This window comes from Oncorhynchus nerka, linkage group LG1 (genome assembly GCF_034236695.1).
Source record: "Oncorhynchus nerka isolate Pitt River linkage group LG1, Oner_Uvic_2.0, whole genome shotgun sequence".
NCBI classification, from domain to species: Eukaryota; Metazoa; Chordata; class Actinopteri; order Salmoniformes; family Salmonidae; genus Oncorhynchus; species Oncorhynchus nerka.
The window spans coordinates 56048598-56075399 of record NC_088396.1 but is presented as its reverse complement, the minus strand read 5'-3'; the positions used below and the strand labels follow the sequence as shown (position 1 = coordinate 56075399).

The 26802-nt window shown below is 48.4% G+C and overlaps 1 protein-coding gene across 1 annotated transcript in view; it reads left to right on the top strand.

Annotated features, from left to right (window-relative positions):
* Positions 1–1286: 1286 nt before the first annotated feature.
* The window catches only part of mpp4a (MAGUK p55 scaffold protein 4a), a 73220-nt gene continuing 47704 nt past the window's right edge, over positions 1287–26802 (top strand). The window contains exons 1-6 of the mRNA XM_065018567.1: positions 1287–1502; positions 11607–11728; positions 18199–18276; positions 20643–20726; positions 21471–21602; positions 26284–26365. Coding sequence (XP_064874639.1) covers positions 11618–11728; positions 18199–18276; positions 20643–20726; positions 21471–21602; positions 26284–26365 — 487 coding nt within the window. The 5' untranslated portion in view covers positions 1287–1502; positions 11607–11617. The remainder of the gene's footprint in view (positions 1503–11606; positions 11729–18198; positions 18277–20642; positions 20727–21470; positions 21603–26283; positions 26366–26802) is intronic.

Genomic DNA, 26802 nt, shown 5'->3' with positions numbered 1-26802 from the left:
AATTGGACAAAACATATTACTTATGCGCATGTAAAAAAATAAAAAAATAAAAAGATAATATAATTGGACAAAAGTGTATTCATACAGTTCTTACACATGTGTAATTGACAAAAAAATCGAAAGAATTTCGAAAAACGGTCCAGAAAGCACTTTTTTAAGGGGTGATAAGTTTTTTACAAAAAATTCATTTTTTCAAAATTGTGCTTTTGGACGTTGACTTGGGTTACATATCCAATATGAAAAACCACGGTGGAGCGGATTCGCCACCTGTTGAATTTTTAAAGTGTTACAACTGGCAATAGCCATATGGCATTTGCAATATGCTTTGCATGAATCAACGCCGAATTGGGTGGTATTGGACAATGTGTATATGGTTTGGCCACTGCCAATATCTTGCCATTCATTTTTGTCCAATACAGGGGGGTCTTCCCTTACAGTCCTTAATGCCAGCCGGCCCTCTGGCTAAAAACAGAAAGACTTGTTCCTGCCAGTCCTTAATGCCAGTCGGCCCTCTGGCTAAAAACAGAAAGACTTGTTCCTGCCAGTCCTTAATGCCAGCCGGCCCTCTGGCTAAAAACAGAAAGACTTGTTCCTGCCAGTCCTTAATGCCAGCTGGCCCTCTGGCTAGGCTTACAACAGAAAGACTTGTTCCTGCCAGTCATTAATGCCAGCTGGCCCTCTGGCCCTCTGGCTAAAAACAGAAAGACTTGTTTCTGCCAGTCCTTAATGCCCGCTGGCCCTCTGGCTATAAACAGAAAGACTTGTTCCTGCCAGTCCTTAATGCCAGCCAGCCCTCTGGCTAAAAACAGAAAGACTTGTTTCTGCCAGTACTTAATGCCAGCCGGCCCTCTGGCTAGGCTAAAAACAGAAAGACTTGTTCCTGCCAGTCCCTAATGCCAGCCGGCCCTCTGGCTAGGCTTACAACAGAAAGACTTGTTCCTGCCAGTCCTTAATGCCAGCCGGCCCTCTGGCTAAAAACAGAAAGACTTGTTCCTGCCAGTCCCTAATGCCAGCCGGCCCTCTGGCTAAAAACAGAAAGACTTGTTCCTGCCAGTCCCTAATGCCAGCTGGCCCTCTGGCTAAAAACAGAAAGGGTTAAGAAGCTTTGTGTGCCAGTTTAGGACTGCCAATGATGAGTGCTCTTCTCCCTGAGAGAGGGGGGGGAGGAGGAGAGGAGAGAGGGGGAGGGGAAACGAGGGGGGAGGAGAAGAGGGAGGGGAAACGAGGGGGGAGGAGAGGAGAGGAGAGAGGTAAAGAGGGGGGAGAAAGAGAAGAGATAGCTCTGTTCATACGCTCTGCTGTTGGCTCAGAGATTAACTGGGATAGAGAGGGATTACAGTCTGCTTTCCCCAGGAACGCTTTGTTGTAAAATCACAGACATGTTGTCACCGGGACTGTGTACTTTGTTCTGAAACATGACCTAAAATATAAGGTGATCCTCACTGGAGAGACCTGTTTCACGAGGTCAGGGGTGAAAGATATTAAGGAAGTGTCCTGAGAAGGTAAGATTTCATTTTTTACTTTTGTAAACATTGATTGTGAAGTTTGTTGTCAGTGATGGCTTGCCTGTATCAGAGAGTCAACGATTTGGATAAACGTAGCTATCACAATCAGTCATACCACTGATCACATATATACAATCCACTCTAGTCGTTTTGTTCTACTCTAGTCTTCCTCGAGTCATATTCAATTGTAGTTTTTCTTTGTACTCAAAATAATATCTATTCATTTTAAGAAACCACAGTACAATCTACCGTCTGACCTCGTCCAAAGGACTTTAATCACAGTATAATAAATCCCTCGTTATATAAGAGAAAACTATCTGAGGTTTGTTTTAGCATTTAATCCCTGACTTCATCCATATGTTTACTTTTAGAACAGGTCACCAATGTCAATGGAAGTTAACCCTAACCCTGGATGCTCCTAACTCTAACCCTGGATGCTCCTAACTCTAACCCTGGATGCTCCTAACTCTAACCCTGGATGCTCCTAACCCTGGATGCTCCTAACCCTAACCCTGGATGCTCCTAACTCTAACCCTGGATGCTCCTAACCCTGGATGCTACTAACTCTTACCCTGGATGCTCCTAACCCTGGATGCTCCTAACCCTAACCCTGGATGCTCCTAACTCTAACCCTGGATGCTCCTAACTCTAACCCTGGATGCTCCTAACTCTAACCCTGGATGCTCCTAACCCTAACCCTGGATGCTCTTAACCCTGGATGCTCCTAACTCTAACCCTGGATGCTCATAACCCTAACCCTGGATGCTCCTAACCCTAACCCTGGATGCTCCTAACTCTAACCCTGGATGCTCCTAACCTAACCCTGGATGCTCTAACCCTGGATGCTCCTAACCCTGGATGCTCCTAATGCTCCTAACCCTAACCCTGGATGCTCCTAACCCTGGATGCTACTAAACTAACTTAACCCTGGATGCTCCTAACCCTGGATGCTAACCTAACCCTGGATGCTCCTAACCCTGGATGCTCCTAACCCTAACCCTGGATGCTCCTAACCCTAACCCTGGATGCTCCTAACTCTAACCCTGGATGCTCCTAACCCTAACCCTGGATGCTCCTAACCCTAACCCTGGATGCTCCTAACTCTAACCCTGGATGCTCCTAACTCTAACCCTGGATGCTCCTAACCCTGGATGCTCCTAACCCTAACCCTGGATGCTCCTAACCCTAACCCTGGATGCTCCTGGATGCTCCTAACCTAACCCCCCTAACCCTGGATGCTCCTAACTCTAACCCTGGATGCTCTTAACTCTAACCCTGGATGCTCCTAACTCTAACCCTGGATGCTCCTAACCCTGGATGCTCCTAACTCTAACCCTGGATGCTCCTAACCCTGGATGCTCCTAACTCTAACCCTGGATGCTCCTAACCCTAACCCTGGATGCTCCTAACTCTAACCCTGGATGCTCCTAACTCTAACCCTGGATGCTCCTAACCCTAACCCTGGATGCTCCTAACCCTAACCCTGGATGCTCTTAACCCTGGATGCTCCTAACTCTAACCCTGGATGCTCCTAACCCTGGATGCTCCTAACCCTAACCCTGGATGCTCCTAACTCTAACCCTGGATGCTCCTAACCCTAACCCTGGATGCTCCTAACCCTGGATGCTCCTAACCCTAACCCTGGATGCTCCTAACTCTAACCCTGGATGCTCTTAACTCTAACCCTGGATGCTCTTAACTCTAACCCTGGATGCTCCTAACTCTAACCCTGGATGCTCCTAACCCTGGATGCTCCTAACTCTAACCCTGGATGCTCATAACCCTGCTCCTAACCCTGGATGCTCCTAACCCTGGATGCTCCTAACTCTAACCCTGGATGCTCCTAACTCTAACCCTGGATGCTCCTAACTCTAACCCTGGATGCTCCTAACTCTAACCCTGGATGCTCCTAACTCTAACCCTGGATGCTCCTAACTCTAACCCTGGATGCTCCTAACTCTAACCCTGGATGCTCCTAACTCTAACCATGGATGCTACTAACTCTTACCCTGGATGCTCCTAACCCTGGATGCTCCTAACCCTAACACTGGATGCTCCTAACTCTAACCCTGGATGCTCCTAACCCTAACCATGGATGCTCCTAACCCTGGATGCTCCTAACTCTAACCCTGGATGCTCCTAACCCTGGATGCTCCTAACTCTAACCCTGGATGCTCCTAACCCTGGATGCTCCTAACTCTAACCCTGGATGCTCCTAACCCTAACCCTGGATGCTCCTAACTCTAACCCTGGATGCTCTTAACCCTGGATGCTAACTCTAACCCTGGATGCTCCTAACCCTGGATGCTCCTAACTCTAACCCTGGATGCTCCTAACCCTATCCCTGGAATCTCCTAACCCTAACCCTGGATGCTCCTAACTCTAACCCTGGATGCTTTTAACTCTAACCCTGGATGCTCCTAACTCTAACCCTGGATGCTCTTAACTCTAACCCTGGATGCTCTTAACTCTAACCCTGGATGCTCCTAACCCTGGATGCTCCTAACTCTAACCCTGGATGCTCATAACCCTGGATGCTCCTAACCCTAACCCTGGATGCTCCTAACTCTAACCCTGGATGCTCCTAACCCTAACCATGGATGCTCCTAACCCTGGATGCTCCTAACTCTAACCCTGGATGCTCCTAACTCTAACCCTGGATGCTCCTAACCCTGGATGCTCCTAACTCTAACCCTGGATGCTCCTAACCCTAACCCTGGATGCTCCTAACCCTAACCCTGGATGCTCCTAACCCTAACCCTGGATGCTCTTAACCCTGGATGCTCCTAACTCTAACCCTGGATGCTCCTAACTCTAACCCTGGATGCTCCTAACCCTGGATGCTCCTAACCCTAACCCTGGATGCTCCTAACTCTAACCCTGGATGCTCCTAACCCTAACCCTGGATGCTCCTAACCCTGGATGCTCCTACCCCTAACCCTGGATGCTCCTAACTCTAACCCTGGATGCTCTTAACTCTAACCCTGGATGCTCCTAACTCTAACCCTGGATGCTCCTAACCCTGGATGCTCCTAACTCTAACCCTGGATGCTCATAACCCTGGATGCTCCTAACTCTAACCCTGGATGCTCCTAACCCTAACCCTGGATGCTCCTAACTCTAACCCTGGATGCTCCTAACTCTAACCCTGGATGCTCCTAACCCTAACCCTGGATGCTCCTAACCCTAACCCTGGATGCTCTTAACCCTGGATGCTCCTAACTCTAACCCTGGATGCTCCTAACCCTGGATGCTCCTAACCCTAACCCTGGATGCTCCTAACTCTAACCCTGGATGCTCCTAACCCTAACCCTGGATGCTCCTAACCCTGGATGCTCCTAACCCTAACCCTGGATGCTCCTAACTCTAACCCTGGATGCTCTTAACTCTAACCCTGGATGCTCTTAACTCTAACCCTGGATGCTCCTAACTCTAACCCTGGATGCTCCTAACCCTGGATGCTCCTAACTCTAACCCTGGATGCTCATAACCCTGGATGCTCCTAACTCTAACCCTGGATGCTCCTAACTCTAACCCTGGATGCTCCTAACTCTAACCCTGGATGCTCCTAACTCTAACCCTGGATGCTCCTAACTCTAACCCTGGATGCTCCTAACTCTAACCCTGGATGCTACTAACTCTTACCCTGGATGCTCCTAACCCTGGATGCTCCTAACCCTAACCCTGGATGCTCCTAACCCTAACCCTGGATGCTCCTAACTCTAACCCTGGATGCTCCTAACCCTAACCATGGATGCTCCTAACCCTGGATGCTCCTAACTCTAACCCTGGATGCTCCTAACTCTAACCCTGGATGCTCCTAACCCTGGATGCTCCTAACTCTAACCCTGGATGCTCCTAACCCTAACCCTGGATGCTCCTAACCCTAACCCTGGATGCTCCTTAACCCTAACCCTGGATGCTCCTAACTCTAACCCTGGATGCTCCTAACCCTGGATGCTCCTAACTCTAACCCTGGATGCTCCTAACCCTAACCCTGGATGCTCCTAACTCTAACCCTGGATGCTCCTAACTCTAACCCTGGATGCTCCTAACCCTGGATGCTCCTAACTCTAACCCTGGATGCTCCTAACCCTATCCCTGGATGCTCCTAACCCTAACCCTGGATGCTCCTAACTCTAACCCTGGATGCTTTTAACTCTAACCCTGGATGCTCCTAACTCTAACCCTGGATGCTCTTAACTCTAACCCTGGATGCTCTTAACTCTAACCCTGGATGCTCCTAACTCTAACCCTGGATGCTCCTAACCCTGGATGCTCCTAACTCTAACCCTGGATGCTCATAACCCTGGATGCTCCTAACCCTAACCCTGGATGCTCCTAACTCTAACCCTGGATGCTCCTAACCCTAACCATGGATGCTCCTAACCCTGGATGCTCCTAACTCTAACCCTGGATGCTCCTAACTCTAACCCTGGATGCTCCTAACCCTGGATGCTCCTAACTCTAACCCTGGATGCTCCTAACCCTAACCCTGGATGCTCCTAACCCTAACCCTGGATGCTCCTTAACCCTAACCCTGGATGCTCCTAACTCTAACCCTGGATGCTCCTAACCCTGGATGCTCCTAACCCTGGATGCTCCTAACTCTAACCCTGGATGCTCCTAACCCTAACCCTGGATGCTCCTAACTCTAACCCTGGATGCTCCTAACTCTAACCCTGGATGCTCCTAACCCTGGATGCTCCTAACTCTAACCCTGGATGCTCCTAACCCTATCCCTGGATGCTCCTAACCCTAACCCTGGATGCTCCTAACTCTAACCCTGGATGCTTTTAACTCTAACCCTGGATGCTCCTAACTCTAACCCTGGATGCTCCTAACTCTAACCCTGGATGCTCCTAACTCTAACCCTGGATGCTCCTAACTCTAACCCTGGATGCTCCTAACCCTAACCCTAACCCTGGATGCTCCTAACCCGGGATGCTCCTAACTCTAACCCTGGGTGCTCCTAACTCTAACCCTGGGTTTATTTTAAAATCTTCCGTGGCTTTGTGGGGGGGGGTTTAGTTCAACCCGGATGTGTGGTGAGGGTGAAGATAAGAGGTTCCAGGAACAACATTCTGAGTATTGGTAACCGTTAGCTACATGCTCTATTGGTAACCGTTAGCTACATCCTCTATTGGTAACCGTTAGCTACATCCTCTATTGGTAACCGTTAGCTACATCCTCTATTGGTAAACGTTAGCTACATCTTCTATTGGTAACCGTTAGCTACATCCTCTATTGGTAACCGTTAGCTACATCCTCTATTGGTAACCTTTAGCTACATCCTCTATTGGTAACCGTTAGCTACATCCTCTATTGGTAACCGTTAGCTACATCCTCTATTGGTAACCGTTAGCTACATGCTCTATTGGTAACCGTTAGCTACATCCTCTATTGGTAACCGTTAGCTACATCCTCTATTGGTAACCGTTAGCTACATCCTCTATTGTAACACACGGACGGTTGACTAGATCAACGTGTTTGCACAGCGTATTGTTTAGTGCATATCTATCTAGTGGAGTCGTCTTCATACATGGTCACTTTTTAAGCTGCACTATACATTCATCTGCCGGGTACAGTGTGTGGTTTATTAACCGCTGTGTCTCTGGTGACCCAGCCAGGTGTCTCTCTAGTGACCCAGCCAGGTGTCTGTCTAGTGACCCAGCCAGGTGTCTGTCTACTGACCCAGCCAGGTGTCTCTCTAGTGACCCAGCCAGGTGTCTCTCTAGTGACCCAGCCAGGTGTCTGTCTAGTGACCCAGCCAGGTGTCTCTCTAGTGCCCCAGCCAGGTGTCTGTCTACTGACCCAGCCAGGTGTCTGTCTACTGACCCAGCCAGGTGTCTGTCTAGTGACCCAGCCAGGTGTCTCTCTAGTGACCCAGCCAGGTGTGTCTCTCTAGTGACCCAGCCAGGTGTGTCTCTCTAGTGACCCAGCCAGGTGTCTCTCTAGTGCCCCAGCCAGGTGTCTGTCTACTGACCCAGCCAGGTGTCTGTCTAGTGACCCAGCCAGGTGTCTCTCTAGTGCCCCAGCCAGGTGTCTCTCTAGTGACCCAGCCAGGTGTCTGTCTAGTGACCCAGCCAGGTGTCGCTCTAGTGACCCAGCCAGGTGTCTCTCTAGTGACCCAGCCAGGTGTCTCTCTAGTGCCCCAGCCAGGTGTCTCTCTAGTGCCCCAGCCAGGTGTCTCTCTAGTGCCCCAGCCAGGTGTCTGTCTAGTGACCCAGCCAGGTGTCTGTCTAGTGACCCAGCCAGGTGTCTGTCTAGTGACCCAGCCAGGTGTCTGTCTAGTGACCCAGCCAGGTGTCTCTAGTCACCCAGCCAGGTGTCTGTCTAGTGACCCAGCCAGGTGTCTCTCTAGAGCCCCAGCCAGGTGTCTTTCTAGTGACCCAGCCAGGTGTCTGTCTAGTGACCCAGCCAGGTGTCTATCTAGTGACCCAGCCAGGTGTCTCTCTAGTGACCCAGCCAGGTGTCTCTCTAGTGACCCAGCCAGGTGTCTGTCTAGTGACTCAGCCAGGTGTCTCTCTAGTGACCCAGCCAGGTGTCTGTCTAGTGACCCAGCCAGGTGTCTCTCTAGTGACCCAGCCAGGTGTCTGTCTAGTGACTCATCCAGGTGTCTGTCTAGTGACCCAGCCAGGTGTCTCTCTAGTGACCCAGCCAGGTGTCTCTCTAGTGACCCAGCCAGGTGTCTCTCTAGTGACCCAGCCAGGTGTCTGTCTAGTGACCCAGCCAGGTGTCTTGTCTAGTGACCCAGCCAGGTGTCTCTCTAGTGACCCAGCCAGGTGTCTCTCTAGTGACCCAGCCAGGTGTCTCTCTAGTGACCCAGCCAGGTGTCTCTCTAGTGACCCAGCCAGGTGTCTCTCTAGTGACCCAGCCAGGTGTCTCTCAGTGCCCCAGCCAGGTGTCTCCTAGTGTCCCAGCCAGGTGTCTCCTAGTGTCCCAGCCAGGTTTCTCTCTAGAGCCCCAGCCAGGTTTCTCTCTAGAGCCCCAGCCAGGTGTCTCTCTAGAGCCCCAGCCAGGTGTCTCTCTAGAGCCCCAGCCAGGTGTCTCTCTAGAGCCCCAGCCAGGTGTCTCTCTAGAGCCCCAGCCAGGTGTCTGTCTAGTGATCCAGCCAGGTGTTAGTTGGCATAGTAGTGAGGTTTTAATGGGTGCAGGGTTAGTTGGTAGTGAGGTTTTAACGGGTGCAGGGTTAGTTGGTAGTGAGGTTTTAACGGGTGCAGGGTTAGTTGGTAGTGAGGTTTTAACGGGTGCAGGGTTAGTTGGTAGTGAGGTTTTAACGGGTGCAGGGGTAGTTGGTAGTGAGGTTTTAACGGGTGCAGGGTTAGTTGGTAGTGAGGTTTTAATGGGTGCAGGGTTAGTTGGTAGTGAGGTTTTAATGGGTGCAGGGTTAGTTGGTAGTGAGGTTTTAATGGGTGCAGGGTTAGTTGGTAGTGAGGTTTTAATGGGTGCAGGGTTAGTTGGTAGTGAGGTTTTAATGGGTGCAGGGTTAGTTGGTAGTGAGGTTTTAATGGGTGCAGGGTTAGTTGGTAGTGAGGTTTTAATGGGTGCAGGGTTAGTTGGTAGTGAGGTTTTAATGGGTGCAGGGTTAGTTGGTAGTGAGGTTTTAATGGGTGCAGGGTTAGTTGGTAGTGAGGTTTTAATGGGTGCAGGGTTAGTTGGTAGTGAGGTTTTAATGGGTGCAGGGTTAGTTGGTAGTGAGGTTTTAATGGGTGCAGGGTTAGTTGGTAGTGAGGTTTTAATGGGTGCAGGGTTAGTTGGTAGTGAGGTTTTAACGGGTGCAGGGTTAGTTGGTAGTGAGGTTTTAACGGGTGCAGGGTTAGTTGGTAGTGAGGTTTTAACGGGTGCAGGGTTAGTTGGTAGTGAGGTTTTAATGGGTGCAGGGTTAGTTGGTAGTGAGGTTTTAATGGGTGCAGGGTTAGTTGGTATGGAAGGGCCACTTTTCTTTGTTTTCACCTCCCCTTTGTGTCACAGTGTTATGAATTGACACTCCAGAACAGTAGGATACAGGCCACACAGTAGGTGGCAGCATATACCTCTACCGAATGTTTGCGGACCGTCATAATACCATAGAAAAAGAAAAGAGGAAGAGACTCACAAACACGCTTTTCCATGGATGAAGCTGATATTCAACGGGCTAATGGCAGTACTGCCAGTCAGGGTTCAATTACATTTTCTTGTACATATCTATTTTCGCTATCTCTATTGTCTCTGTCTCCCCTGTGTCTTTATCTCTATTGTCTCTGTCTCCAGTGAGTATTCATCTCTATTGTCTCTGTCTCCCCTGTGTCTTTATCTCCAGTGTCTCTGTCTCCCCTGTGTCTTTATCTCCAGTGTCTCTGTCTCCCCTGTCTTTATCTCTATTGTCTCTGTCTCCCCTGTCTTTATCTCCAGTGTCTCTGTCTCCCCTGTCTTTATCTCTATTGTCTCTGTCTCCCCTGTCTTTATCTCCAGTGTCTCTGTCTCCCCTGTCTTTATCTCTATTGTCTCTGTCTCCCCTGTCTTTATCTCCAGTGTCTCTGTCTCCCCTGTCTTTATCTCTATTGTCTCTGTCTCCCCTGTGTCAGAGATGTCTCTAGTATTACCTCACTAGATTACACCACCCCCTTCTGTGTGCTCTATTGTATCTGCTTCTCTCTCTCTCTGTCTCCCCTGTCTTTATCGCTACTGTCTCTGTCTCCCCTGTCTCAGAGATGTCTCTAGCATTACCTCACTAGATTACACCACCCCCTTATGTGTGCTCTATTGTATCTGCTTCTCTCTCTCTCTGTCTCTGTGTGTCCTTTGCCGCTTCCTGTCCCTGTCTCTGTCCCTGCTCCTGTTCCGGTCCCTGTCTCTGCCTGTCTCTATCCCTGCCTCTCCCTGTCTCTCTTCCTGCCCTTGTCTCTTCTTCTGCCTATCGCTTTCTCTGACCTTATCCCTGCCTGTCTTTGTCTCTTCTTCTGACTGTCCCTGTCTCTTCTTCTGACTGTCTCTGTTTAGGTGTCTGTCCCTGTCTCTTCTTCTGCCAGTCTCTGTCCCCGGTCTCTGTCTCCTGTCTCTTCTTCTGCCTGTCTCTGTTTAGGTGTCTGTCCCCGTCTCTTCTTCTGCCTGTCTCTGTCCCCGGTCCCTGTCTCTGTCTCTTCTCCTGACTGTCTCTGTCTCCTGTCTCTTCTGCCTGTCTCTGTTTAGGTGTCTGTCCCTGTCTCTTCTTCTGCCTGTCTCTGTCTCCTGTCTCCTGTCTCTGTCTCTTCTTCTGACTGTCTCTGTCTCTCCTTCTGCCTGTCTCTCTCTTCTTCTGCCTGTCTCTGTCTCTTCTTCTGACTGTCTCTGTCTCTCCTTCTGCCTGTCTCTGTCTCCTGTCTCTGTCTCTTCTTCTGACTGTCTCTTCTTCTGACTGTCTGTCTCTTCTTCTGCCTGTCTCTGTCTCTTCTTCTGACTGTCTCTGTCTCTCCTTCTGACTGTCTCTCCTTCTGCCTGTCTCTGTCTCCTGTCTCTGTCTCTTCTTCTGACTGTCTCTTCTTCTGACTGTCTCTGTCTCTTCTTCTGACTGTCTCTGTCTCTGTTTAGCTGTCTGTCTCTGTTTAGGTGTCTGTCTCTGTCTCTTCTTCTGCCTGTCTCTGTTTAGCTGTCTGTCCCTGTCTCTTCTTCTGCCTGTCTCTGTTTAGCTGTCTGTCTCTGTCTCTTCTTCTGCCTGTCTCTGTTTAGCTGTCTATCGCTGTCTCTTCTTCTGCCTGTCTCTGTTTAGGTGTCTGTCTCTGTCTCTTCTTCTGCCTGTCTCTGTTTAGCTGTCTGTCCCTGTCTCTTCTTCTGCCTGTCTCTGTTTAGCTGTCTGTCCCTGTCTCTTCTTCTGCCTGTCTCTGTTTAGCTGTCTGTCTCTGTCTCTTCTTCTGCCTGTCTCTGTTTAGGTGTCTGTCCCTGCCACTTCTTCTTTATGTCTCTGTCCGTGTGACTGTCTCTGTTCAGGTCCCTGTTCCGTTCCCTGTCCTTGTCTCTCATCCCTATCTGTGTCTCTATCCCTGACTCTTCTTCTGGTTAACTATGTGCCTGTGTCTGTCCAGGTCCTTGTCTCTTTCTCTGCTGTATGTCTTTATCTCAATCTCTCCCCCTGCCCCCCCCCAGGTCTGACAGAGATGCTGTCCAGTGTGGCAGAGGAGGTGAGGCTGGCTATCCACAGTGACATCAGTGGGTCTGAAGTCCTGTACAGCCTTCTCAGTGCCCCCTGGCTACAGACCCTACTCAAGGTCTCAAATCTTTATTTATTTTATACAGTCTCTGCTAAAAGTCTGTCATATTTATTTGTATTTATTTTTTATACAGGGTCTGAAATCTGACCATTAATCCAACCCCTTTATGAGCCAAACCATACATCACCCAGATTTTGGCCATACATCTTGGTATTACCTGTATATAATACTACCATAATGACAGCTATAAGTGTTAGTTAGCTTCTTATCAACCATACATGCTGATTGTACCTAATAATTCATACCTTTTTAATCCATACCCTTTAATCCATACCTTTTAATCCATACCTTTTAATCCATACCTTTTTAATCCATACCTTTTAATCCATACCTTTTAATCCATACCTTTTAATCAATACCTTTTAATCCATACCCTTTAATCCATACCTTTTTAATCCATACCTTTTAATACATACCTTTTAATCCATAACTTTTAATCCATACCTTTTAATCCATACCTTTTAATCCATACCCTTTAATCCATACCTTTAATCCATGAAACCTTTTACAGTTTTAATCCAAATACCTGGGAATTTAATCCAGGGCCTTTTAATCCATCACCTTTTAACCATACATACAGACATACATGAATAGTGACTTTATTTTTAACCATGAGAACAAGTTCTCATTTGTACTGCGACCTGGCCAAGATAAAGCGTAGTTAATTCGACACATACAACAACACAGAGTTACACATGGAATAAACAAAACATACATAGACATACATGATAGTCATGGTACATGAATTATATGTATCTAATGCTTGTTATCTTAGTCGCTACGCTAGCCCTCTGTAATGTTACCTTGTTATCTTAGTCGCTACGCTAGCCCTCTGTAATGTTACCTTGTTATCTTAGTCGCTACGCTAGTTATCTTACGCTAGCCCTGTAATGTTACCTTGTTACCTTGTTATCTTAGTCGCTACGCTAGCCCTCTGTAATGTTACCTTGTTATCTTACCTTGTCGCTACGCTAGCCCTCTGTAATGTTACCTTGTTATCTTAGTCGCCTACGCTAGCCCTCTGTAATGTTACCTTGTTATCTTAGTCGCCACGCTAGCCCTCTGTAATGTTACCTTGTTATCTTAGTCGCCACGCTAGCCCTCTGTAATGTTACCTTGTTATCTTAGTCGCTACGCTAGCCCTCTGTAATGTTACCTTGTTATCTTAGTCGCTACGCTAGCCCTCTGTAATGTTACCTTGTTATCTTAGTCGCTACGCTAGCCCTCTGTAATGTTACCTTGTTATCTTAGTCGCTACGCTAGCCCTCTGTAATGTTACCTTGTTATCTTAGTCGCTACGCTAGCCCTCTGTAATGTTACCTTGTTATCTTAGCCCTCTGTAATGTTACCTTGTTATCTTAGTCTAGCCCTCTGTAATGTTACCTTGTTATCTTAGCCCTCTGTAATGTTACCTTGTTATCTTTAGTCGCTAGCCCTCGTTACCTTGTTAGCCCTCTGTAATGTTACCTTGTTATCTTAGTCGCTACGCTAGCCCTCTGTAATGTTACCTTGTTATCTTAGTCGCTACGCTAGCCCTCTGTAATGTTACTTGTTATCTTGTTATCTTGTAATGTTACCTTGTTATCGCTACGCTAGCCCTCTGTAATGTTACCTTGTTATCTTAGTCGCTACGCTAGCCCTCTGTAATGTTACCTTGTTATCTTACGCTAGCCCTCTGTAATGTTACCTTGTTATCTTACGCTAGCCCTCTGTAATGTTACCTTGTTATCTTAGTCTAGCTACGCTTGTTAGCCCTCTGTAATGTTACCTTGTTATCTTAGTCGCTACGCTAGCCCTCTGTAATGTTACCTTGTTATCTTAGTCGCTACGCTAGCCCTCTGTAATGTTACCTTGTTATCTTAGTCGCTACGCTAGCCCTCTGTAATGTTACCTTGTTATCTTAGTCGCTACGCTAGCCCTCTGTAATGTTACCTTGTTATCTTAGTCGCTACGCTAGCCCTCTGTAATGTTACCTTGTTATCTTAGTCGCTACGCTAGCCCTCTGTAATGTTACCTTGTTATCTTAGTCGCTATGCTAGCCCTCTGTAATGTTACCTTGTTATCTTAGTCGCTACGCTAGCCCTCTGTAATGTTGGTGTTTTCTACAGTAGTCACTATGTTAGCCCTCTGTAATGTTATCTTGGTGTTTTCTACAGTAGTCACTATGCTAGCCCTCTGTAATGTTAACTTGGTGTTTTCTACAGTAGTCGCTACGCTAGCCCTCTGTAATGTTGGTGTTTTCTACAGTAGTCACTATGCTAGCCCTCTGTAATGTTGGTGTTTTCTACAGTAGTCACTATGCTAGCCCTCTGTAATGTTGGTGTTTTCTACAGTAGTCGCTACGCTAGCCCTCTGTAATGTTATCTTGGTGTTTTCTACAGTAGTCACTATGCTAGCCCTCTGTAATGTTGGTGTTTTCTACAGTAGTCACTATGCTAGCCCTCTGTAATGTTGGTGTTTTCTACAGTAGTCGCTATGCTAGCCCTCTGTAATGTTGGTGTTTTCTACAGTAGTCACTATGCTAGCCCTCTGTAATGTTGGTGTTTTCTACAGTAGTCGCTATGCTAGCCCTCTGTAATGTTGGTGTTTTCTACAGTAGTCACTACGCTAGCCCTCTGTAATGTTGGTGTTTTCTACAGTAGTCACTATGCTAGCCCTCTGTAATGTTGGTGTTTTCTACAGTAGTCGCTATGCTAGCCCTCTGTAATGTTATCTTGGTGTTTTCTACAGTAGTCGCTACGCTAGCCCTCTGTAATGTTATCTTGGTGTTTTCTACAGTAGTCACTATGCTAGCCCTCTGTAATGTTGGTGTTTTCTACAGTAGTCGCTATGCTAGCCCTCTGTAATGTTGGTGTTTTCTACAGTAGTCACTATGTTAGCCCTCTGTAATGTTGGTGTTTTCTACAGTAGTCACTACGCTAGCCCTCTGTAATGTTACCTTGTTATCTTAGTCGCTACGCTAGCCCTCTGTAATGTTATCTTGGTGTTTTCTACAGTAGTCGCTATGCTAGCCTTCTGTAATGTTGGTGTTTTCTACAGTAGTCGCTATGCTAGCCCTCTGTAATGTTGGTGTTTTCTACAGTAGTCACTATGCTAGCCCTCTGTAATGTTGGTGTTTTCTACAGTAGTCGCTATGCTAGCCCTCTGTAATGTTGGTGTTTTCTACAGTAGTCACTACGCTAGCCCTCTGTAATGTTGGTGTTTTCTACAGTAGTCACTATGCTAGCCCTCTGTAATGTTGGTGTTTTCTACAGTAGTCGCTATGCTAGCCCTCTGTAATGTTATCTTGGTGTTTTCTACAGTAGTCGCTACGCTAGCCCTCTGTAATGTTATCTTGGTGTTTTCTACAGTAGTCACTATGCTAGCCCTCTGTAATGTTGGTGTTTTCTACAGTAGTCGCTATGCTAGCCCTCTGTAATGTTGGTGTTTTCTACAGTAGTCACTATGTTAGCCCTCTGTAATGTTGGTGTTTTCTACAGTAGTCACTACGCTAGCCCTCTGTAATGTTACCTTGTTATCTTAGTCGCTACGCTAGCCCTCTGTAATGTTATCTTGGTGTTTTCTACAGTAGTCGCTATGCTAGCCCTCTGTAATGTTGGTGTTTTCTACAGTAGTCGCTATGCTAGCCCTCTGTAATGTTGGTGTTTTCTACAGTAGTCACTATGTTGGCCCTCTGTAATGTTAACTTGGTGTTTTCTACAGTAGTCGCTACGCTAGCCCTCTGTAATGTTGGTGTTTTCTACAGTAGTCACTATGCTAGCCCTCTGTAATGTTGGTGTTTTCTACAGTAGTCACTATGTTAGCCCTCTGTAATGTTGGTGTTTTCTACAGTAGTCACTATGTTAGCCCTCTGTAATGTTGGTGTTTTCTACAGTAGTCACTACGCTAGCCCTCTGTAATGTTGGTGTTTTATACAGTAGTCACTACGCTAGCCCTCTGTAATGTTATCTTGGTGTTTTCTACAGTAGTCACTATGCTAGCCCTCTGTAATGTTGGTGTTTTCTACAGTAGTCACTATGCTAGCCCTCTGTAATGTTGGTGTTTTCTACAGTAGTCACTATGCTAGCCCTCTGTAATGTTATCTTGGTGTTTTCTACAGTAGTCACTATGTTAGCCCTCTGTAATGTTGGTGTTTTCTACAGTAGTCGCTACGCTAGCCCTCTGTAATCTTGGTGTTTTCTACAGTAGTCACTATGTTAGCCCTCTGTAATGTTATCTTGGTGTTTTCTACAGTAGTCACTACGCTAGCCCTCTGTAATGTTGGTGTTTTATACAGTAGTCACTATGTTAGCCCTCTGTAATGTTGGTGTTTTCTACAGTAGTCACTATGCTAGCCCTCTGTAATGTTATCTTGGTGTTTTCTACAGTAGTCGCTACGCTAGCCCTCTGTAATCTTGGTGTTTTCTACAGTAGTCGCTACGCTAGCCCTCTGTAATCTTGGTGTTTTATACGGTAGTCACTATGTTAGCCCTCTGTAATGTTATCTTGGTGTTTTCTACAGTAGTCACTACGCTAGCCCTCTGTAATGTTGGTGTTTTATACAGTAGTCACTATGTTAGCCCTCTGTAATGTTGGTGTTTTCTACAGTAGTCACTATGCTAGCCCTCTGTAATGTTATCTTGGTGTTTTCTACAGTAGTCGCTACGCTAGCCCTCTGTAATGTTGGTGTTTTCTACAGTAGTCGCTACGCTAGCCCTCTGTAATGTTAACTTGGTGTTTTATACGGTAGTCACTATGCTAGCCCTCTGTAATGTTATCTTGGTGTTTTCTACAGTAGTCGCTACGCTAGCCCTCTGTAATGTTGGTGTTTTATACAGTAGTCACTATGCTAGCCCTCTTTAATGTTATCTTGGTGTTTTCTACAGTAGTCGCTACGCTAGCCCTCTGTAATGTTGGTGTTTTCTACAGTAGTCGCTACGCTAGCCCTCTGTAATGTTGGTGTTTTCTACAGTAGTCACTATGCTAGCCCTCTGTAATGTTATCTTGGTGTTTTCTACAGTAGTCGCTACGCTAGCCTTCTGTAATGTTATCTTGGTGTTTTCTACAGTAGTCAATATGCTAGCCCTCTGTAATGTTAACTTGGTGTTTTATACGGTAGTCACTATGCTAGCCCTCTGTAATGTTAACTTGGTGTTTTCTACAGTAGTCGCTACGCTAACCCTCTGTAATGTTGGTGTTTTCTACAGTAGTCGCTACGCTAGCCCTCTGTAATGTTGGTGTTTTCTACAGTAGTCACTATGCTAGCCCTCTGTAATGTTAACTTGGTGTTTTATACGGTAGTCACTATGCTAGCCCTCTGTAATGTTAACTTGGTGTTTTCTACAGTAGTCGCTACGCTAGCCCTCTGTAATGTTGGTGTTTTCTACAGTAGTCGCTACGCTAGCCCTCTGTAATGTTGGTGTTTTCTACAGTAGTCACTATGCTAGCCCTCTGTAATGTTGGTGTTTTCTACAGTAGTCGCTACGCTAGCCCTCTATAATGTTATCTTGGTGTTTTCTACAGTAGTCACTATGTTAGCCCTCTGTAATGTTACCTTGTTATCTTGGTGTTTTCTACAGTAGTCACTATGCTAGCTCTCTGTAATGTTGGTGTTTTCTACAGTAGTCACTACGCTAGCCCTCTAATGTTATCTTGGTGTTTTCTACAGTAGTCACTATGCTAGCCCTCTGTAATGTTGGTGTTTTCTACAGTAGTCACTATGCTAGCCCTCTGTAATGTTATCTTGGTGTTTTCTACAGTAGTCAATACGCTAGCCCTCTGTAATGTTGGTGTTTTCTACAGTAGTCGCTACGCTAGCCCTCTGTAATGTTGGTGTTTTCTACAGTAGTCACTATGCTAGCCCTCTGTAATGTTATCTTGGTGTTTTCTACAGTAGTCGCTACGCTAGCCCTCTGTAATGTTGGTGTTTTCTACAGTAGTCACTATGCTAGCCCTCTGTAATGTTGGTGTTTTCTACAGTAGTCACTATGCTAGCCCTCTGTAATGTTGGTGTTTTCTACAGTAGTCACTATGCTAGCCCTCTGTAATGTTGGTGTTTTCTACAGTAGTCACTATGCTAGCCCTCTGTAATGTTGGTGTTTTCTACAGTAGTCACTACGCTAGCCCTCTGTAATGTTATCTTGGTGTTTTCTACAGTAGTCGCTATGCTAGCCCTCTGTAATGTTGGTGCTTTATACAGTAGTCGCTACGCTAGCCCTCTAATGTTATCTTGGTGTTTTCTACAGTAGTCACTATGCTAGCCCTCTGTAATGTTGGTGTTTTCTACAGTAGTCACTATGCTAGCCCTCTTTAATGTTATCTTGGTGTTTTCTACAGTAGTCACTATGCTAGCCCTCTGTAATGTTGGTGTTTTCTACAGTAGTCACTACGCCCTCTTTAATGTCATACCCAGTGCCTGTCTGTCTGTTTTGTCTCTGTGTAATGAACAGGTAAAGATGCATTGTATTGCATGTCTGTTCTCTCTACAGATCTACGAGTGTCTGCAGAAGTTCAGAAGGCTTCCACCCAGTCCCTACCTGCCCTATGCTTCTGGTCTCTCTCACGAGGTCAGTCCACCCAGTCACTACCCGCCCTATGCCTCTGGTCTCTCTCACGAGGTCAGTCCACCCAGTCCCTACCTGCCCTATGCTTCTGGTCTCTCTCACGAGGTCAGTCCACCCAGTCACTACCTGCCCTATGCCTCTGGTCTCTCTCACGAGGTCAGTCCACCCAGTCACTACCTGCCCTATGCCTCTGGTCTCTCTCACGAGGTCAGTCCACCCAGTAACTACCTGCCCTATGCCTCTGGTCTCTCTCACGAGGTCAGTCCACCCAGTAACTACCTGCCCTATGCCTCTGGTCTCTCTCACGAGGTCAGTCCACCCAGTCACTACCCGCCCTATGCCTCTGGTCTCTCTCAGGAGGTCAGTCCACCCAGTAACTACCTGCCCTATGCTTCTGGTCTCTCTCACGAGGTCAGTCCACCCAGTAACTACCTGCCCTATGCCTCTGGTCTCTCTCACGAGGTCAGTCCACCCAGTAACTACCTGCCCTATGCCTCTGGTCTCTCTCACGAGGTCAGTCCACCCAGTCACTACCTGCCCTATGCCTCTGGTCTCTCTCACGAGGTCAGTCCACCCAGTCACTACCCGCCCTATGCTTCTGGTCTCTCTCACGAGGTCAGTCCACCCAGTAACTACCCGCCCTATGCCTCTGGTCTCTCTCACGAGGTCAGTCCACCCAGTCACTACCCACCCTATGCCTCTGGTCTCTCTCACGAGGTCAGTCCACCCAGTAACTACCCGCCCTATGCCTCTGGTCTCTCTCACGAGGTCAGTCCACCCAGTCACTACTTGCCCTATGCTTCTGGTCTCTCTCACGAGGTCAGTCCACCCAGTAACTACCTGCCCTATGCCTCTGGTCTCTCTCACGAGGTCAGTCCACCCAGTCACTACCTGCCCTATGCTTCTGGTCTCTCTCACGAGGTCAGTCCACCCAGTCACTACCTGCCCTATGCTTCTGGTCTCTCTCACGAGGTCAGTCCACCCAGTAACTACCTGCCCTATGCTTCTGGTCTCTCTCACGAGGTCAGTCCACCCAGTAACTACCTGCCCTATGCCTCTGGTCTCTCTCACGAGGTCAGTCCACCCAGTCACTACCCGCCCTATGCCTCTGGTCTCTCTCAGGAGGTCAGTCCACCCAGTAACTACCTGCCCTATGCTTCTGGTCTCTCTCACGAGGTCAGTCCACCCAGTCCCTACCCGCCCTATGCCTCTGGTCTCTCTCACGAGGTCAGTCCACCCAGTAACTACCCGCCCTATGCCTCTGGTCTCTCTCACGAGGTCAGTCCACCCAGTAACTACCTGCCCTATGCTTCTGGTCTCTCTCACGAGGTCAGTCCAGCCAGTAACTACCTGCCCTATGCCTCTGGTCTCTCTCACGAGGTCAGTCCAGCCAGTCCCTACCTGCCCTATGCTTCTGGTCTCTCTCACGAGGTCAGTACACCCAGTAACTACCTGCCCTATGCCTCTGGTCTCTCTCACGAGGTCAGTCCACCCAGTAACTACCTGCCCTATGCTTCTGGTCTCTCTCACGAGGTCAGTCCACCCAGTAACTACCTGCCCTATGCCTCTGGTCTCTCTCACGAGGTCAGTCCACCCAGTCACTACCCGCCCTATGCTTCTGGTCTCTCTCACGAGGTCAGTCCACCCAGTCACTACCTGCCCTATGCCTCTGGTCTCTCTCACGAGGTCAGTCCACCCAGTCACTACCCGCCCTATGCCTCTGGTCTCTCTCACGAGGTCAGTCCACCCAGTCCCCACCCGCCCTATGCCTCTGGTCTCTCTCACGAGGTCAGTCCACCCAGTAACTACCTGCCCTATGCTTCTGGTCTCTCTCACGAGGTCAGTCCACCCAGTCACTACCCGCCCTATGCCTCTGGTCTCTCTCACGAGGTCAGTCCACCCAGGCACTACCTGCCCTATGCCTCCGGTCTCTCTCACGAGATCAGTACCTCGGCAGGTAGCCTAGTGGTTAGAGCGCTGGACTAGTAACCGGAAGGTTGCTAGATCAAATCCCGAGCTGACAAGGTAAGAATCTGTCGTTCTGCCCCTGAACAAGGCAGTTAACCCACTGTTCCTAGGCCGTCATTGAAAATAAGAATTTGTTCTTAATTGACTTGCCTTGTTAAATAAAGGTAAAAAATAAAAAGTGCACTAGACTCTTAGGGAGTGTCTGAATTGGCACCCTTTTCCTTATATTTTTACCAGGGCATAAAGGGTCTAAAGTAGTGCACTATGTAGGGTAGCATTTAGGACGTACCCTCACCCTCCGACAGAGAACTAGATGACTTGGGCTAACTGTGCAGCCCACAACATCATGAGTGACAGCTAATGGTATTGATTTTGTGTTTGTTTGTATGCCTGTTTAACAGATCCTGTCCAACATAAGAGCAGTACCAGCTCCGTCCCCAGAGGCCAGACAGCTCTATAGTCTACTGAAGTCCCCCCATCTACAGGTAAGCTGTGGGAGCTTTCATTCACCTTATTCAGACCGTTGGGCTTTTACTGTCAGAACAGATTAGACTACTTGTGGCCTTCTCCCACTAGCGCGCTAACCCGAACACTAGCGTGCTAACCCGAACACTAGCGTGCTAACCCGAACACTAGCGTGCTAACCCGAACGTTAGCGTGCTAACCCGAACACTAGCGTGCTAACCCGAACATTAGCATGCTAACCAAAACGTTAGCTTGCTAACCCAAACGTTAGCGTGCTGTCTTGATTATTTTCCTTTCAATAAACTATTCTAGTTGGGTAAAATGGCAGGTGAAGTACCACTTGGCTCGGCTCAGTTTAGCTTGGCTTAGTACTGTGAAAGAGGCTATAGGACTTCCCTCTGTTGATCTTTGTTCCCCTTGCTGACTGACTGACTGGCTGACTCACTGACTGACTGACTTACTGTCTGGTTGGCTGATTGACTGACTGACTGGTTGGCTGACTGACTTGCTGACTGACTGACTGACTGGCTGGTTGGCTGACTTGCTGACTGACTGACTGGTTGGCTGACTGGCTAACTGACTAACTGACTGACTAGCTGGTTGGCTGACTGACTGGCTAACTGACTCACTGACTGACTGACTGACTGACTAGTCGGCCTACTTGCTGGCTGACTGACTGGTTGGCTGACTTGCTGACTGACTGGCTAACTGACTGACTGACTAGTTGGCGTACTTGCTGGCTGCCCGTGTTCTTCCTCTCCCAGGCCCTCCTCTCAGCCCATGACATGGTGGCCCAGACTGACTATGAGCCAGTTCTCCCTCCGCTCCCTGAGGACCTGCCGGAAGACGAGGAGGCCATGAGGATCGTCTGTCTGGTCAAGAACAAACAGCCTCTGGTACATATATCTACTAGAACTCTACACCTCACAATGCTGTTACACTCACACATTACACTACTGTTTTTTATTTTATTTTATTTATTTAACCTTTATTTAACCAGGTAGGCCAGTTGAGAACACCTTTATTTAACCAGGTAGGCCAGTTGAGAACACCTTTATTTAACCAGGTAGGCCAGTTGAGAACAAGTTCTCATTTACAACTGGCCAAGATAAAGCAAAGCAGTGCGACAGAAACAACAACACAGAGTTACACATGGAATAAACAAACGTACAGTCAATAATACAGTAGAAAAATCTATATACAGTTTGTGCAAATGACGTGAGATAAGGGAGATAAGGCAATAAACTCTGTTTCTGATGACGGCTCAAAGTAGCTAAAGTTACATTCTCAAGGGGAATATTCTGTGGCATAAGTATCATGAACATGCAAAACAGTCATCTCTATATATACGGTCTGTTAGTCACTCTGAGGACATTACAGAAGCTATAATCTGTAATGAACTGTAGTGGCTGCTTCTCTCTCGTAGAAAGACTTTGGTCTCATCCCTGGGGCTGTTAACTTGTTGACTGGGGTGCTAGTCCTAATGTAACCCCAGACTCTGTCTCTACTTATAAGAACGGTGGACGAGGTAGTGCCAGCGGAGGGTTTATGCGTAGTCGTTGGGACAGCCTGCGGCGCATCACCCTCGAGAGACTGGTCCACGGGAGGAGAGCGTGGTCAGGGGAGCATTTAGCCGCGTCAGGGGGGCACAGGGACAGTTGTACCTCTGCTGACCTGCTGGCCCCCCTGCTCCCTGGTGAGTCCCGGCCCCTCCATCGCTTCGAGTCCATCGGGTCGCGACTCCTTCCTCGCTATGACTCCATAGGCAGCTGCAAGCTGTGTCGCCAGACAGGAGACCTCTGGGACAGAGGCTTGAACCACTCTGCTCCCTCTGTCTACAGCCCTGTGCACACAGATGGTAGGAGGACAGAGGGGTACACGGGAAGCAACTACAATACGTGTTAGTGTATTGTAATGCTTCTTCTTCTTTCCTTGTGTGATTCGTCCTCACTGTTTCTGTTACTTCTTTCTGCTGGGTTGGATCTTCTTCTTAATGATCATGAATGTTTCTGCTTTCTTTCTCTTCCATCTTCCCCCGCTGACCTCTAACCTGTACGACTGTCTTCCTCGTCCCCCTGTGGAGATAAAACCAAACAGAACGGAGACAACAGGAATTACGACCTAAGAAAGGGGGACTATGCCTACCCTCTCTCTCACTGGAGGGGCCCCGTCCCAACCATCAGCCTGACCATCACTAAGTCCCCTGTCTATCACTCCGCTTTGGGGGACCACCCCAGTAACATCCTAACTCCTGGTAGTAGTAGCGGTGGCCCCCGGGCTCGGACGGCTCCTTCTAGCCCCATGCCCAGGCGTCGGAGTTGGCTAGGCTCCCAGAACGGAGCTAGCAGGGACCACTCTCTGGATATGACTGAGCAGCCCAGCTTGGACGAGCTGAAGAGTACGGTCCAGGCCGTAGCCAGCAGCATGGAGAACAGCAGTATTGATGTCCGTGACCTGGGCCAGAAGATGGTGTCCGCCACGCAGCTGATGTTAGATAGCGTGGATGAGAATGCTCTAGCTCTCAACTTGTTAGTGGAGGTGGTCGATAAACTGCAGGGACTCGTTATTGAATCCAAGTCTCACGACACACCTCCGCCGCCTCCTCCTCGACCCATAATCTTCCGTTCACCTCCCTCTCCTCCACCACCTCCTCCTCTTCAACCCATACTCTTCCGTTCACCTCCCTCTTCTCTTCCTCCTCCTCAACCCATACTCTTCCATTCACCTCCCTCTTCTCTTCCTCCTCCTCAATCCATACTCTTCCGTTCACCTCCCTCTCCTCTTCCTCCTCCTCAACCCATACTCTTCCGTTCACCTCCCTCTTCTCTTCCTCCTCCTCAACCCATACTCTTCTGTTCACCTCCCTCTCCTCCACCACCTCCTCCTCCTCAACCCATACTCTTCTGTTCACCTCCCTCTTCTCTTCCTCCTCCTCAACCCATACTCTTCCGTTCACCTCCCTCTCCTCCACCACCTCCTCCTCCTCAACCCATACTCTTCTGTTCACCTCCCTCTTCTCTTCCTCCTCCTCAACCCATACTCTTCCGTTCACCTCCCTCTTCTCTTCCTCCTCCTCAACCCATACTCTTCCGTTCACCTCCCTCTCCTCCACCACCACCTCCTCCTCGACCCATACTCTTCCCTTCACCTCCCTCTCCTCCACCACCTCCTCCTCCTCCTCAACCCATACTCTTCCCTTCACCTCCCTCTCCTCCACCACCTCCTCCTCCTCAACCCATACTCTTCCCTTCACCTCCCTCTCCTTCTCCTCTTCCATCACCTCCTCTTCATCCTCAAATCAAACTCTTCCCATCTCCTCCCCCTAGCCACTTTTTCACCTCCTCCTCCTCCTCTTCTTCCTCCTCCTCATCCTCCATCGTAGCCTATATGGATAGTCACCTCTCACCTCCAAGTTCCAGGAAGTCTTCCTCAGTCTCGGGTCAGAAGGGCAGCGGTAAGAGGAGGGTGACCATCAGTGGTCCTCTCCAGGGACCTGGTAACGCCCATCTCTCCAACGGGTTCTCTGGTTCAGGTTCTGGAGTAGAGGAGGACCAGAACACCACAGGATGCTTTTCCAGTAAGAAGAAGAAGAAGAAGAAGTAACACTCAGGATCCTGGTCTCCTCTCCTCCTTCATCTGCTCTGCTGTCTTCAACAACGAACATAACCGTGAAAGGTAAATAGACTGAATTCGGTTGACGGCGTTATCATTCCCAAGGGTTCTGTCTCCTGTATTTGGACTGTTGACCTCCTGTGATCTCAGTCAAAGGTACAGCGGTACATCCCGTCATTGCAGTGTACAACCTTACTCACTACCTCTCCTTTAATCTTGTCTCTACCTTGTTACTGGTTTTACTCTGTCTCACATTCTGGCATCTCTTCATTCTCAAAAAAATCGATTCATCATCACCATCACCACCATCATCATCATCATCATAACATCATCATCATCATCATCATCATCATCATCATCATCACCATCATCACCATCACCACCATCATCATCATCATCATCACCATCATCATCATCATCATCATCATCATCATCACCACCATCATCATCATCATCACCACCACCACCATCATCACCACCACCACCATCATCATCATCACCATCATCATCATCATCATCATCACCATCATCATCACCACCACCATCATCATCACCACCATCATCATCACCACCACCACCATCATCATCATCATCATCATCATCATCATCACCACCATCATCATCATCATCATCATCATCATCATCATCATCATCATCATCATCATCATCATCATCATCATCACCATCATCATCATCATCATCACCACCACCATCACCATCATCATCATCATCACCACCACCATCATCATCATCATCATCATCATCATCATCACCATCATCATCATCATCATCATCACCATCATCATCTGCCTCCTTTTCCCTGCTGTTTCATATCATTAATTTCCTCCTGATCACATCCTACCGGCATCACCACCTCCGTCAGCTTGACAGGGCATGTTTTGTTGATCGTCATCGTGTCCATCGTCATCGTGTCCATCGTCGTCCATCGTCATCGTGTCCATCGTCATCGTGTCCATCTTCATCGTGTCCATCTTCATCGTGTCCATCTTCATCGCGTCCATCTTCATCGCGTCCATCGTCATCGCGTCCATCGTCATCCTGTCCATCGTCATCGTGTCCATCGTCATCGTGTCCATCGTCGTCCATCGTCATCGTGTCCATCGTCATCGTGTCCATCGTGTCCATCGTCGTCCATCGTCATCGTGTCCATCGTCATCGTGTCCATCTTCATCGTGTCCATCGTCATCGCGTCCATCGTCATCGCGTCCATCGTCATCGCGTCCATCGTCATCGTGTCCATCGTCGTCCATCGTCATCGTGTCCATCGTCATCGCGTCCATCTTCATCGTGTCCATCGTCGTCCATCGTCATCGTGTCCATCGTCATCGCGTCCATCTTCATCGTCGTCCATTGTCATCGTGTCCATCGTGTCCATCGTCATCGTGTCCATCTTCATCGTGTCCATCGTCATCGCGTCCATCGTCATCGCGTCCATCGTCATCGTGTCCATCGTCATCGTGTCCATCGTCATCGCGGTCCATCGCGCCCATCGTCATCGTGTTCATCGCCATCGTGGTCCATCGCCATCGTCCATCGTGTCCATCGTCATCGCGTCCATCGTCATCGCGTCCATCGTCATCGCGTCCATCGTCATCGTGTCCATCGTCATCGTGTCCATCTTCATCGTGTCCATCGTCATCGTGTCCATCGTCATCGCGTCCATCGTCATCGTGTCCATCGTCATCGCGTCCATCGTCATCGCGTCCATCGTCATCGTGTCCATCGTCCATCGTCATCGTGTCCATCGTCATCGCGTCCATCGTCATCGCGTCCATCGTCATCGTGTCCATCGTCATCGTGTCCATCGTCATCGTGTCCATCGTCATCGTGTCCATCGTCATAGTGTCCAGAAACACGCCTCGTCTCCATTCACACAGAACACTTCAATTAGGGACTTTATTCTGTCAAAGACGTGATCAGGTTTCTAAATGTTGTACCTAACAGGGAGCCACGATAAAGAGGGACGAGGAAACAGGAGAGATATTCATAGCCCGGGTGATACACGGAGGCCTTGCAGATCGCAGTGGTGAGTCTGTCTGACTGGGTTCATTCACACATACTATTGACCTTTTCTTCTCAAATGTGACAATTCTGCCTGGTGCATTTATCTAACCGTTACGTCCACCTAGCCTTGACTTCCACCTAGCCTTGACTTCCACCTAGCCATGACTTCCACCTAGCCTTGACTTCCACCTAGCCTTTACGTCTACCTAGCCATGACTTCCACCTAGCCTTGACTTCCACCTAGCCTTTACGTCTACCTAGCCATGACTTCCACCTAGCCTTGACTTCCACCTAGCCATGACTTCCACCTAGCCTTTACGTCTACCTAGCCATGACTTCCACCTAGCCTTGACTTCCACCTAGCCTTGACTTCCACCTAGCCATGACTTCCACCTAGCCTTGACTTCCACCTAGCCTTGACTTCCACCTAGCCATGACTTCCACCTAGCCTTTACGTCT